The sequence below is a fragment of the Canis lupus genome, chromosome X (genome assembly GCF_048164855.1).
Source record: "Canis lupus baileyi chromosome X, mCanLup2.hap1, whole genome shotgun sequence".
Classification (NCBI taxonomy): domain Eukaryota; kingdom Metazoa; phylum Chordata; class Mammalia; order Carnivora; family Canidae; genus Canis; species Canis lupus.
In genome coordinates, this window is record NC_132876.1 from 88,881,731 (window position 1) to 88,895,744 (window position 14,014).

The window sequence follows — 14,014 nt, forward strand, 5'->3', positions numbered from 1 at the left end:
ACTTCTATGGCTTTCTAGTTTCAATAGTACTCTTTGTGACCTTTAGAAGCTGGGTTACATGATTGCCTGACATGTAATCCTTGGACATCAGTATGTAGGTCCGTCTCTTAGGCTTTTGTGCTTCCCTTAAATCTTACTGCAAAACCTTTTGGGGCAGAGTACCCATCACATTAACAGATTTATAAAATAGTCTTTGATCCTAAATTAGTTAAAAATTTCTGATCTAGATAGCTGCCACATTTTCAGCTACTTAACTATTGCTACCTCATGGTTTTGTAGGAAAGATTAAATGAAGATAGATTGTTATAAGGGTAAAGCAGTGTATTAATTTACTTAATTTTTTACTTTAAAGAGGAGAAATATGGCCTTTTTGGAACTACTTGTGTTTCCCTTAGTCCAAAATTTCACTGTGTACAAAAAGCATCCTCTCCCTGCTGCCACTTTCAACCACAGTCCAGTGATTCCACTTTGAAACAAAAAATTTCTACTACACTTTTAAGCTTCTTCATTATTTCTTTTTAAAAAACTAAGACTATAAGGCAAGGTACTTAAATTACATACACCTATTAGCCATTTGAAGCTATTCATAGAAATCTGGATTTTGGTAATGGCCCAACAAAATAAAATAAAGAAATAATTTGGTGGTTGAGGCTGTGAATCCATAGGGCTCTCCATAATACCTGATTGCAAATTGTTCTTTATCAAAACAGCTTATTGTTTTTATTGATCCTTTTCACAATGAGTACATACATCAGTACTTATTTTTTTACTATTAAATTTGGTGTTTTATTATTTTTATGAGACGTATTGATAAAAGGATTCTGCTGGATGGGGAAACTCATTTAAAAAATAAAACTGATAACAAATTCACTATGCCGCAGAGAATCTTGGCCTCAGTAATTCTTTTATTTATATATTAGCACAGACTGCAAATTGCTTTCTGGGGAAATGTTTGGTCTTGCTGGCAGTGTTTCCTGGGCTGGTCCTATCCTGGAGGAAGGAGGTATGGAGGGGACCTGGGTAGTAAGGAAGCCTATCCTGGCACATATGCTTGTTGAACTCCTCAGCTATCACTAATAAAAATAGAAGGCAATGATAGGTAACACAATTAGGAGTATAAAATACAGATATGTGGATGACCTCTTTTAACTGAGACATGTCAGTTGCATTCCAGTCTTACTGCAGTAACTTTCTTTGTAAACATTATTGAATAAAAATTTACACTCCATAAAATGAACCCATTTAAGTGTTCAGTCCAGTGACTTTTAACAAATGTATACACTCTCATTCCACAAAATTCCTTCGTGCTCCTAACAGATATGTTTTTTAAGGCTTTAATCTTGAAAAGTAAGTGAGGCATAAACTGGCATTTCTCTAATTTTCATTTATAAAACTAGGAGTACTATTTTTAATAGGTGTCTGGTTTTTATAATAGTAAAATGCCCCATCTTACCACCTTTTTTGCAAAGCTTTTTGGTTTACATTTCCCAAGTGTAAACAGCAACAGAGAAATTCTACCTTCTATAAATGTTTAAAATATTGTATTTTCTATCTTTGTCATTTACAAAATATCTTAAGAATGGCCATTTATTTACTTGAGAAAAGCTCTATTACTGGAAGTTTATTTGGTTTGGATTTCAGTAACCTCTGCCTTTCCCTTTTATTCATATAGTGAACATCTTACTAGCTGAGTGCAAAACAGATTTTCACCAAATCCATGGTTGAGTAACTGCTTGAATAGAAGATTCAGTTATATCTTCTAGGGGACAAAGAATTTGGTTTCTGTTTAACCTAAGGTTGGTTCTTACACACAAATGGCTTTTAAGCAAATGATCTTCTTTCAGGATTTTAACATTTCAGAAGATAAATATTGGTAAAGATCATTGAATTAGCCATCTGTAAGCTTTATTAATATCTAATTAGTAAGTTCAGTGATTTATAGTACTTCAGTATTAATTAGGAATGACCTGAAATTTTTTTAAATGGAAGTCCCTAGAAAATGGATGGCACTTCAGATGATTATTTGCCAAACTCATTCTAGTGAAGAGAGGGAAGACAAGTAGTTCTCAGAATAATTGGCATTAGCCTACTTTACAGCTGTTAGTTGTTTATAAATACAGGGCCGAATTCAATTTAAATTTGGAATTCGGGATGCCTGGGTGACTCAGTGGTTGAGCGTCTTGCCTTCAGCTCAGGGTGTGATCCTGGGGTGCTGGGATCGAGTCCCACATCAGGCTCCCTTGTGGGGAGCCTGCTTCTCCCTCTACCTATGTCTCTGCCTCTCTCTCTGTGTGTCTCTCATGAATAAATAAATAAAATATTTTTAAAAATTAAATAAATAAATATCGAAGTCAACTGGGCAGGCTGCTTTAATGTATTTATCAGAACTGAAAATACTTGAAGAAATATATTACCAAAACCCCAGTGATTTGTAAATGGTTAATGCAATTAACATTGATTTCTAATACTTTTGCCTATTTAAGAAAAGATTTTCTATCAATCAAATATTCTCAATTAATGGTATGCTGCCTCCTTTCTTTATCACCTGAGAGTTAAGATTTTTAGATCTTAAAAATCTAAAATCCTAAAAATTTAGGATCAAAAAAATATGGGCAAGAATTCAGATATTAGAAGCTGCTTTGATTTTTCTTTGTAAAAAAAGATAAAAAAATGTATAGGGTGGTGGTAAAATGTGTAAAAGATCAAAGAAATAATGAGTTTGCAGTTAACCCAGATTGGTGTGTGGGCCTGTGTGGGCCTCTGGTCATCCACTGGTTGAGGTCAACTTTCCTGATTTATTTTTTTTTAATAAAATAATTTTTATTGGTGTTCAATTTACCAACATACAGAATAACACCCAGTGCTCATCCCATCAAGTATCCCCCTCAGTGCCTGTCGCCCACTCACTCCCACCCCCCGCCCTCCTCCCCTTCCACCACCCCTAGTTCGTTTCCCAGAGTTAGGAGTCTTTATGTTCTGTCTCCCTTTCTGATATTTCCCACACATTTCTTCTCCCTTCCCTTATATTCCCTTTCACTATTATTTATATTCCCCAACTGAATGAGAACATACACTGTTTGTCCTTCTCCGATTGACTTACTTCACTCAGCATAATACCCTCCAGTTCCATCCATGTTGAAGCAAATGGTGGGTATTTGTCGTTTCTAATGGCTGAGTAATATTCCATTGTATACATAAACCACATCTTCTTTATCCATTCATCTTTTGATGGACACCGAGGCTCCTTCCACAGTTTGGCTATTGTGGACATTGCTGCTATAAACATTGGGGTGCAGGTGTCCCAGTCCCGGCGTTTCATTGCATCTGAATCATTGGGGTAAATCCCCAACAGTGCAACTGCTGGGTCGTAGGTCATAAAGTTTTAACTCTTTGAGGAACCTCCACACAGTTTTCCAGAGTGGCTGCACCAGTTCACATTCCCACCAACAGTGTAAGAGGGTTCCCTTTTCTCCGCATCCTCTCCAACATTTGTGGTTTCCTGCCTTGTTAATTTTCCCCATTCTCACTGGTGTGAGGTGGTATCTCATTGTGGTTTTGATGTGTATTTCCCTGATGGCAAGTGATGCGGAGCATTTTCTCATGTGCATGTTGGCCATGTCTATGTCTTCCTCTGTGAGATTTCTCTTCATGTCTTTTGCCCATTTCATGATTGGATTGTTTGTTTCTTTGGTGTTGAGTTTAAGAAGTTCTTTATAGATCTTGGAAACTAGCCCTTTCTCTGATACGTCATTTGCAAATATCTTCTCCCATTCTGTAGGTTGTCTTTTAGTTTTGTTGACTGTATCCTTTGCTGTGCAAAAGCTTCTTATCTTGATGAAGTCCCAATAGATCATTTTTGCTTTTGTTTCTTTTGCCTTCGTGGATGTATCTTGCAAGAAGTTACTGTGGCCAAGTTCAAAAAGGGTGTTGCCTGTGTTCTCCTCTAGGATTTTGATGGAATCTTGTCTCACATTTAGATCTTTCATCCATTTTGAGTTTATCTTTGTGTATGGTGAAAGAGAGTGGTCTAGTTTCATTCTTCTGCATGTGGATGTCCAATTTTCCCAGCACCATTTATTGAAGAGACTGTCTTTCTTCCAATGGATAGTCTTTCCTCCTTTATCGAATATTAGTTGACCATAAAGTTAAGGGTCCACTTCTCGGTTCTCTATTCTGTTCCATTGATCTATGTGTCTGTTTTTGTGCCAGTACCACACTGTCTTGATGACCACAGCTTTGTAGTACAACCTGAAATCTGGCATTGTGATGCCCCCAGATATGGTTTTCTTTTTTAAAATTTCCCTGGCTATTCGGGGTCTTTTCTGATTCCACACAAATCTTAAAATAATTTGTTCAAACTCTCTGAAGAAAGTCCATGGTATTTTGATAGGGATTGCATTAAACGTGTAAATTGCCCTGGGTAACATTGACATTTTCACAATATTGATTCTGCCAATCCATGAGCATGGAATATTTTTCCATCTCTTTGTGTCTTCCTCAGTTTCTTTCAGAAGTTTTCTATAGTGTTTAGGGTATAGATCCTTACCTCTTTGGTGAGGTTTATTCCTAGGTATCTTATGCTTTTGGGTGCAATTGTAACTTTCCTGATTTATAGGAAGATAGTTTCATTAAAGCCAGTCTGACCTGAATTATTGCCAAAGGCAGCTGGGATCTTTAGTCTTAGAGTTGGTTATTATATAAAGGTTGAACTCAGCAATGGAATTTGACTTTGTTTCTATAATCCTTCCAAGATTTTGTTCAAATTCCCTTTTTGAAATATCATACGGTCATTAACTTCAGTACACAAGGAAAAAAATGAGTCAATAATGACTTTCATTTACTTATTTTGTTATTAATATCAATTTGACTGAATACATTAATACTTGCCCTAATTATTTCTATGACTAGATTAGAAAATTCTTTATGTGCATTTGGAGCCCGGGGTCAGATCTTAGTAAATTTTGCTAACTATCAAGTTTCTAACACAACTCGGAAATTGGAAATAAATGACAATATGCATTCGCCAGGAAAAGAGCAGTGTCTAGTTTATAATCATCACTGGTGACCGTGCAAGCTGACATGAACTGGTTCTGTAGCAGTCTTGAAGACTTGTCACCCAGGTTATAATTAGTACATTAGCATTGTTGTGTGATTGGATCTCAAGGGCACATGTGAAAACCATACAGCCCCAGGAGCCATTGTAGTGTGGTATAAAGACCTCTGGACTTCCATTATTAGTCCTGCTTTTCCTTTACTTACTATTTGTGTGATTTCAACAATTTCTTCATCTTACTGAACCCAGGACCTCAGTTTCCTCCTCAATAAAATGGGAATAGATATATTTATTTCAAAGTGTTACTATAATTATTAAACAAGGATTTATAGGGGGGCACTTAAACTCTCAAATGTTGCACTGCATAGTCTAAGGTCATTCGATAAATTTGGAAGAGTACAAAGGACAGTACAGTACAGTAGGTGCTGATCACTGTTTTTGTGTTTGGTAAATGAAATAATTTAAAACCACCAAATGAAGACTTAAATTAACAATAGGGAAGAAATTCCAGGCTTCAGTTGTTAAAAGAGATAGATTTGGATTATTAAAAGTAGAATTGCCTTCTATGGAAATGTTTTTTTAAAAACACATCTTCTGAGTTTAGAACCTTTTTTTGAATCACTGGATGACTTTACAAATATCTGTATAGGAAATGCAGGAGAACTCACAATTGAGAGAGGGTGAGAATTAAAGTCAGTTTATTTAGAGCTACACTGTTTCACTTTGGTTGCCACTAGCCCTGTTGTGGCTATGAGCCTCTCAAATATGGCCAGTCCAAATGTAAAACACAACTGGACCTCAAAGACTTAGTACAGAAAGGAAACATACTTAATAATTTTAAATATGATTATATGTTGAAATAATACCTTGGGTGTATTAGATTGCATAAAATGTTATTAAAATAAATTTCACCTGTTTCTTTTAATTTTTAATGTGGCTACTGAAAAATGTAAAATTGTGTATGTGTCACATTATATTTCTGCTGGACAGTGCTGATCTAAAGAATAACTCTATACAAAGTAACTCTTAAATTTAAGTCTTCTTAAGTTCAGATATCAAGGTCAAGACTGCTACTCAAAAGCTAAGAATGGGGATGCCTGAGTGGCTCAGTGGTTGAAAGTCTGCCTTCAGCTCAGGCCATGATCCCAGGGTCCGGGATTGAGTCCTGCATCGGGCTTCTTGCAGGGAGCTGGCTTCTCCCTCTGCCTATATCTGTACCCCCCCCCTCTCTCTCTCATGAATGAATGAATGAATGAATGAATGAATAAATAAATAAATAAATAAATAAATAAATAAATAAATAAATAAATAAAAGAAAAAGAAAAGCTAAGTATGTCAGAAATTGTTTTTTCGATCCTGTTTGTAAATACCCAAATTATTTTTGACCCATGGCCAAATTAACTTGCAGAACTGTGGTACTCTGAAAGTGGCACCCAACTCTTTTTTTTTTTTAAGATTTTATTTATTCTAAGGAGGGCATGGGATGGGATGAGCACCGGGTGTTATACCACATGTTGGCAAATTGAATTTAAATAAAAACATTTTTTTAAAAGATTTTATTTTTTCATGAGAGACACAGAGAGAGAGGCAGAGACATAGGCAGAGGAAGAAGCGCAGGGAGCAGGATCTGGGACTCGTCTCCGGGATTCCAGGATCACACCCCGAGTCAAAGGAAGACGTTCAACCACTGAACCACCCAGGCAGCCCAGCATCCAACTTTTAAAAGACAGTATGAAGAATTCTCCTATCACAAGAACAACTAGTAGAATTAATGATAAATACTTTCCAGGAAACTTTATTTTTTCAAGATCTTACTTTTAAATAATCTCTATACCTGACAGGGGCTTGAACTCACAACCAAAGATCGAGAGTCAGTCACATCCTTCACCAAGAGCCAGCCAGACACCCTCCCACCCCTGGAAACTTTTTAAAACAGACCACCTGAAACAGTTTACTTAACTCTCCCTTACTTGAGGAACAGACTAGAGAGGTCGAGCCTGCAGGGCATTTGCTTTACTGTTGGATGCCCAGACTTCTCAGGAAACTAGTGGTGGTGGTGGTGGTGGTGGTGGTACTTAAACCATATAGCGGATTGGTTTAATTTAACTGTTTCTCCAATTACTGTCAGAAAATTAAATAGTACTTTCTGTATTATTCGTGTCCCCTTTTAAAGGGAAATAAATGAACTATTATAGGCACACAGTGAAGTATAAGAGGACCAAATGTAGAAATAGATTATTTTTTAAATTTCCCCAAGAGATTACAAATTGAAAAAATACAGGAAGAGTGGGGGGAATTACCAGTTATTATGGACAAAGTAGCAGTTTTAAAACAGCAATGGTAACTTTGTCAGGGCACTCACAGGAATGTTCTGTGCTAGTATCTGAAAGCAGTTAATCACAACTTCAAATCATCACCTACTTTTGAATTCCTTGCTATTCTGCCTCATGAATTGATTGGTAGGAAAATGCTATTTTTAGTTTGCTATATCAGGAAGGAATTAATCGCACTTAATAAATATATCTTTAATTCACATACACGTCTAAAAACAAGCATTCTGCACTTAATATTCCTGGAATCTATAGTTTGTTTTTGTTTTTTTTTTAAGATTTATTTATTTATTCACAAGAGATACACAGAGAGAGAGACAGAGACACAGGCAGAGGGAGAAGCAAGCTCCCTGTGGGGAACCCGATGTGGGACTCGATCCCAGATCCTCGGATCACGCCCTGAGCCAAAGGCAGACGCTCAACCACTGAGCCACCCAGATGTCCCTGGAATCTATAGTTTGAATGTTTATATAATGTATTTGTGTTTTTCAAACCATGATTTTCCCATTTGGGCTATTTAATATACCCATTGAATCGATATTTGAATTATGGAAAATGATGCCATAATTATCCCAGATGTAAACCATCTTTTGCATCATTGCCCTTATAATTTCAAATAGATTTTTATGTTGTTAGTTTTGTGTTGTTCAGTCTTCTGTTCTATAGTCTTTGAAATGTCAGATCCAGTGATGTTTACATTCCTTTAGTCTTTGAAGGGAGGGTCCTCAGCAATTCTGCCTTCATTTTGAGGGTGGGTAGATAATAAGAAACCAGGCCAGGAGCATTGTTCAGTTGTATTCCATGCAAAAATGTGCAGCCCAGATGGAGAGGAGTCCCTAGGGCATCCGTTTCTACCTGCAGTCTTTTGGTACAACAAATGTGGCACATGGCAAAGTGAGTGTGGAAGTTGAAACACACTGTAGTTACATGAAAGGGACAAAATTAAAAATAAATGGTAAAATGGGTAATAAAACTCCTGAGCTTTTCATAAAATCTGGAGGCAGAACATTCTTGAAGGAGGAGAGAGAAAACCTGCATAAGTATCTGATTTATGTCTCCTGGCTTCAGCCTGGCTTTCCAGCACACTTGTCAAAAGCCTTCCTCTCAGTTATGACTTCTCCACACAAAACCTACACCTTATTCACACCTCTTCTCTCCTGGAAGACCTTTCCAAGCACTTTTGGAGATGGAGACCATTTTTCATGTGCCTCTTCCTTTCTTTCCTTTCCCATGAACACTGAGCCATCCTGCCCTTGAACCCTGCAGTGCTGCATTCTGTACACTCCGTCCACATACTTCTTTAAAAATTTATTTTGGAGAGAGTGTGTGAATGAGTCAGGGAAGGGGCAGAGGGGGAGAGAGAATCTCAAGTAGACTCTTCACTGAGCGTGGAGTCTGACATGGAGCTCAGTCTTACAACCGTGAGATCGTGACCTGAGCCAAAAGAGCCACCCAGGCCCCCGCTCTCCCCCGCACAGCCATTCTTTCATGGGGATCTTACCACTGCCCCCTGAAGGCCAGGGGGCAGTCTACTGAGTAGACTCTGCAGGTCCTGCCTCACCTATGGCCTGACCCATTTCATCTCCAGTAACGAAGGCATTTGTAGAGGCTAACAATCAGCTGGCAGGTATTAGACCCAGCACCAGTTTTCCGACTGTAGATCCTATGGGCCTTTCATCACTGCCACTTACAAACACAGTGTTCCCTTTAAAACAGCAGCAAAAGCAGAAAAACAAAACCTTCTTTGACTTTGCCATTCCTTTCCTACAGCCAGATTCTTCTAATTTGATCATGTCTGAACCTGGCATGACATCGTGGAAGGGCTGCCAACTTTGGAGCTGGACAGGCCAGGGCTCAGACCTACCCCTAATGATAACTGTGTGATCTTGAACACATTTCTAAGCCTCAGCTTCCTCACTTGTAAAGTACCTACATCATAGGATAGTTGGACAGCAAGGGTAATGACTCTATTAAGTGCTTAGCCCAGTGAGAAACATGATAAATTTTAATGTTATTACATAATTGTCTCCTGCATACCAACTTCAAACCGGACCTCTCACAGAACTTGATCTTGCCCAGAATGCTAATGGTCTTTTCTGGCTGACTTACAGCCTTTTCTCAGCCTTCTCCAACTACTCGTGCCTTAATTCCCTCTATTCCCTTGACTTTCTTAAAATTGTATTACTGAGTCTTCCTCTTCTGGTGGCTTCTCTTGTGTCTAAATTACTCATTCTTTTCCTCAGTCTACCCTTATGTAAGTCCACTGTGGTTTAGCCTACAGCAATAGCTCTTACTTGACAAGGCTAAGTTGAATTAATAAATCAGAAAGGAGATAACATTATCTCTTTTGCTTTGTGTGGTACATCCTCAGCCTTGGTTCTTCTTTACCTGTTTGCCTTCTACTTCCAAATATAAAAATGTCACATTGGATTTTATTCATCTGCAAACAGGTAAAACTCCAGCACTATTAACACAGGAAGTCTTTAGCTATCTTGCACCATGTGGACATGGCAAGTCTATGCCTAAAATGTGTTTTTGTATGATGATGATATGAACAGTGTTATTTTCCAAGTAGTATTCTGTAACTTACACAATAGTCTTACCTACGTTGTCTGAATTTGTTCTTCAAGTTAACATGATGAGTCGTGTCCTGAATTATCAAATACATTTTATAGATGATGTAAAATAAATTTCTGACTTTGATGCTGGGGGTAAGGGAGCAGTGCCTTTACTGTTTAAATCATTCTATTTTTTTCTTTTGCCCTTTATTCCATGTAACTTCCCTGGTGTGTAAATGCTAGATTTTAGGCTAAAGAATAGACAACATATTCTTATCCAGTTTAGGGAAAACTAAGAAAAAAATGTACAAATCAAAACAGAAAATTGAGTTATTTATTACCAGATCAAGAAAGTTATAAATTTGGATACTTGATTGTAAGAGTTTGGGGAAAAGTATTCATGTTATTTACATTTCTTATAATTAATAAGAGCTGGGGTGCGTGGTTGCCTCAGTCAGTAGAGCATGCAGTTCTTGATCTCTGAATTGAGGGGCCCTGAGCTTAGGTCCCACATTGGATAGAGAACTTAATTACTTAAATAAAAATAAGAATTGACTGTAATAGAGAGATTTAGACTGGCAAAAATATGAAAAAGTTATATTGTCAAAGATTTTTAAAGGGTAAAAAGTTAAGCTTAGTTTAAATGGGGGATTTCATCTCTTTAGTTAGAGAAGTCTTCATGTTGCCATAGACCACATCCATTCATTCATCATTCACTCTGATTGTCTTTTGTTCTTATTTAACAAAGTATGTCCTGTGTTTGTTTTGCAGATCTAAAGCGGGAAGCCAGTATCTGTCATATGCTGAAACATCCCCACATTGTAGAGTTATTGGAAACATATAGCTCAGATGGAATGCTTTACATGGTTTTTGAATTGTGAGTGTACATTTTATTTTCTTAAGAGTTAAAGTTTTAAAGTAGTGCTGCTTTGGGATAATGCTAACACTTTTCTCTTAAAATTTAATAATAGTTGTACACTCATCTGTTTAAAAAAAGCAACAAGAATAAAAGGATTATCTCATCTTAAGCTTCACAATGGCTAAGGAAACACCAGTTGGGCATATTTAGTTACCTTCATTTCTATTATACTTCAGAGAAATGGCTATAGAGAGAGTTCAGATGAATAGCAGGCCCCAAAATATAAAATTCTGACCATAGGAGTCTTGTCAAAGGGAAGTAGGATGGGAGTAGAGGTCTCCATGTAGTAAGCCTCTCTGGCAACTAAAAACAAGTAGTAACAAACTTAACTTCCTATTTTGATATAATTACCATATTGGCTTGTTAAGGAATTTCTGTAAACAACAGAGTATTTTATTTTAATAAGCTACTTGACATGTTTCTCATAGAACTTTTGTCAGTAAGATGGAGAAATGTGAGCTAAGGATAGTATAACTGGGTAGTTTACCCAGTATAACTGGGTAGCTAAGTGGAGGATTGTGTCCAAAGAGATTGTATAAAAGCTTTATGGAATGGCATTCTCTTCAAAATTTTAATCCGTAACTTTGATTAGGGTCTTTTACAAAGGTGGTGATCAAGGCATTGGCCCGGATTGGAATCATTTTAAAAGACTCCACTGGGGATGAATTTGCTTCCAAGCTCACTCACATGGCTGTTGGCCACAGCCTGTTGAACTGAGAGCCATAGTTCCTGTGAGTCATTGGCCTAGGCTTCCCTAGGTTCCTTGTCACCAGGCCTTTCCATATGGAAGTCAGTCTCGTAACCTAATCTCAGAAATCACACACCATCACTTCTACCATATTCTGTTAGTTAGAAGTCCCCAGATCCAGCCCACACATAAGGGGGAGAGGATTACATAATGGTATGAACACCAGGAGATACTGGTGATCCTTGGGAACCATGGCAGAAGTGCCCCTCACACCCCTCTATGGAAGGCTAACTAATACATTGTATATCTAGGTCAAAATTTCGAAGCATTTTACAAGTTTGTAGCAAAGGAGCGGAAACAGAAAAAGATGAAAACTTAAGACCAGATAATCCAGACTCACTCATTCAGTTATATAAGTGCAAGATCACTATAAGCTTAGTTGAAACTGCTTATGTGAAAAAGATGTAAATGTTTTGAAAGTTAGTTGTTGCAACAGCTTTTAAAAAGCCCTGAATGAGATCTTTGGCTACATAATTAGAAGTATATAGTACTTAGAACCAAGCCCACACTCTGTATTGTATACTCACTCCCTATTCTCCCTAGTGTGTTCATAGTAAGCAGGACACTGGCACGCTTCCCAAAAGGGATGACCAGAGGGGAAAAGAGCCTATAAAATTTTGCTCTTAGGGCAGCCCCGGTGGCGCAGTGGTTTAGCGCCACCTGCAGCCCAGGGTGTGATCCTGGGGACCCGGGATCGAGTACCGCGTCGGGCTTCCTGCATGGAGCCTGCTTCTCCCCTTCTGCCTGTGTCTCTGCCCCTCTCTCTCTCTGAATAAATAAATAAATAAATCTTTTAAAAAAAATTTTGCTCTTAGAGTCAGAGCCTTCAAAATTTTTGTTGGCATACCTGCAAAAAAAGAACTTTGAAAACCAAGTACCTCCTCACATGTTTTTGAGATGATCTATTAAAACTATTGTGAGGCTGTAATTTTTAGTGTTTTGTGTATTCTTTTAAATGTATTTTCTTCAAAACGGTAGATTGGCACCTTTACCTCATTCAATTTATGGAAAATGACTGCTATGTGACCTAAATGGCAAAGCCAGTCATCACTGTCAAGCCAGTCAGCCAAATCAGACTCACTTTCAGAGAAAAATCTGCCTTCATTTTTCAAATAAAATTAAAGTGTTAATAGACATCCCTATGACAGTCATCTTACTATTGATTTTTAATTCTAAAATAGATAAGGCTTTGCCATGCATATATGTCTGGATGAAATAAGATGGCTCTCCTCTTTCTTTCTGAAGCTCTGTTTTGCTCTCAAGGGTCTCTCCCTCAGGAGCTTCGCATTCCCTAGTTGTCTCTAAAGCTAGGCAGGCTTTTCAGGGTGGGTAAGCTGTTCTTCTTTTGAGGTGGACTTATATGAGTGGAGATGTAAAAGGAAACTCAGCAGGCCATAGACTTGTTTTCAGACAGATCAAATTATGGCAAATGAAGAAATGGACATGGTTGCCTTAAAAAGATCCTAATTCTTCTATGTTCTAGAGTGACTTTGGGTACTCTCAGGGATACCCATCTCCCAGTTTGAAGACCATGGAAGAGCTGTTGAAAAAACTGGAAAGCTTTAGTTACTCAAGAATCCATTGATTTTCTTTTTCTGCCAAGGGAGTCTTCAGAGCAAAGGCCATGGTAGAACATAATGGAAGTCTTCAGTTATTTAAAAGAGTGTCATATGTAAGAGGATTATATGTTTGTCCAGTGTAGGGTCAGGAGCTGTAACTGGAATCAACAAGCAGTGGGTAGATTCCACCTCTAAGCAAGGAAAGCCTCTTTAGTAATTAGATTAAGTCAGTGAATGAAGCAGGCTGTCTCACAGCATATGCAATTCCTCACTAGAAATGCTCAAGCTAAAGCTGGACCCATCCAAGGACGCTAACGATAAGGGTTTAATTTTGGACTAGAGAGGGCCTTTAATGTCCCTTCCAATTTTAAGATATTATAAGTCTTTTTTAAAAACTTTCTCTGATTTAATTTTATTCTTTATTCAAGAAGTTTGTATCTGTATAATTATTCACTGAGAAAATGTAAAAACCAGTTTTATATACTCTCAAGTAATGAGCATGGAAAGCAAAATTTTAAGATTCTCCTAAATGTCATCATGTTTGCTATTTGTTTAAAGGAATCTAAGCGACAGTATGGTAGAAAGAAAATGATCTTTGGTGTTATAAAGCTGGGTTAGTATTTCAGCTCTGTCCCTTTTACTAATTATGTGACTTCAACCACATCTTTTAGCTTCTCTGAGCCTCAGGGTTTTTTAACCTTTAAAATCTTCATAAGATTATCAGAGCTAGATGTGAATTCACTTTGTAAAATGGTATGAAGCACTCTGCAACTGGAAGGTATTGTTTCCAGGGAATTTAGCAGGTTAGTTTTAGTATCTCCTGCTAAATTATATGAGATTTTATAGA

The 14,014-nt window shown here is 37.5% G+C and overlaps 1 protein-coding gene across 13 annotated transcripts in view; it reads left to right on the forward strand.

The window, feature by feature from the left end:
• CASK (calcium/calmodulin dependent serine protein kinase) overlaps window positions 1-14,014 on the forward strand; it is a 349,933-nt gene that overhangs the window by 116,737 nt on the left and 219,182 nt on the right. For all 13 annotated transcript variants that reach the window (XM_072816975.1, XM_072816976.1, XM_072816981.1 and 10 more), the window contains exon 3: window positions 10,713-10,818. In XM_072816975.1, the coding sequence (XP_072673076.1) occupies window positions 10,713-10,818 (106 nt within the window). The remainder of the gene's footprint in view (window positions 1-10,712; window positions 10,819-14,014) is intronic.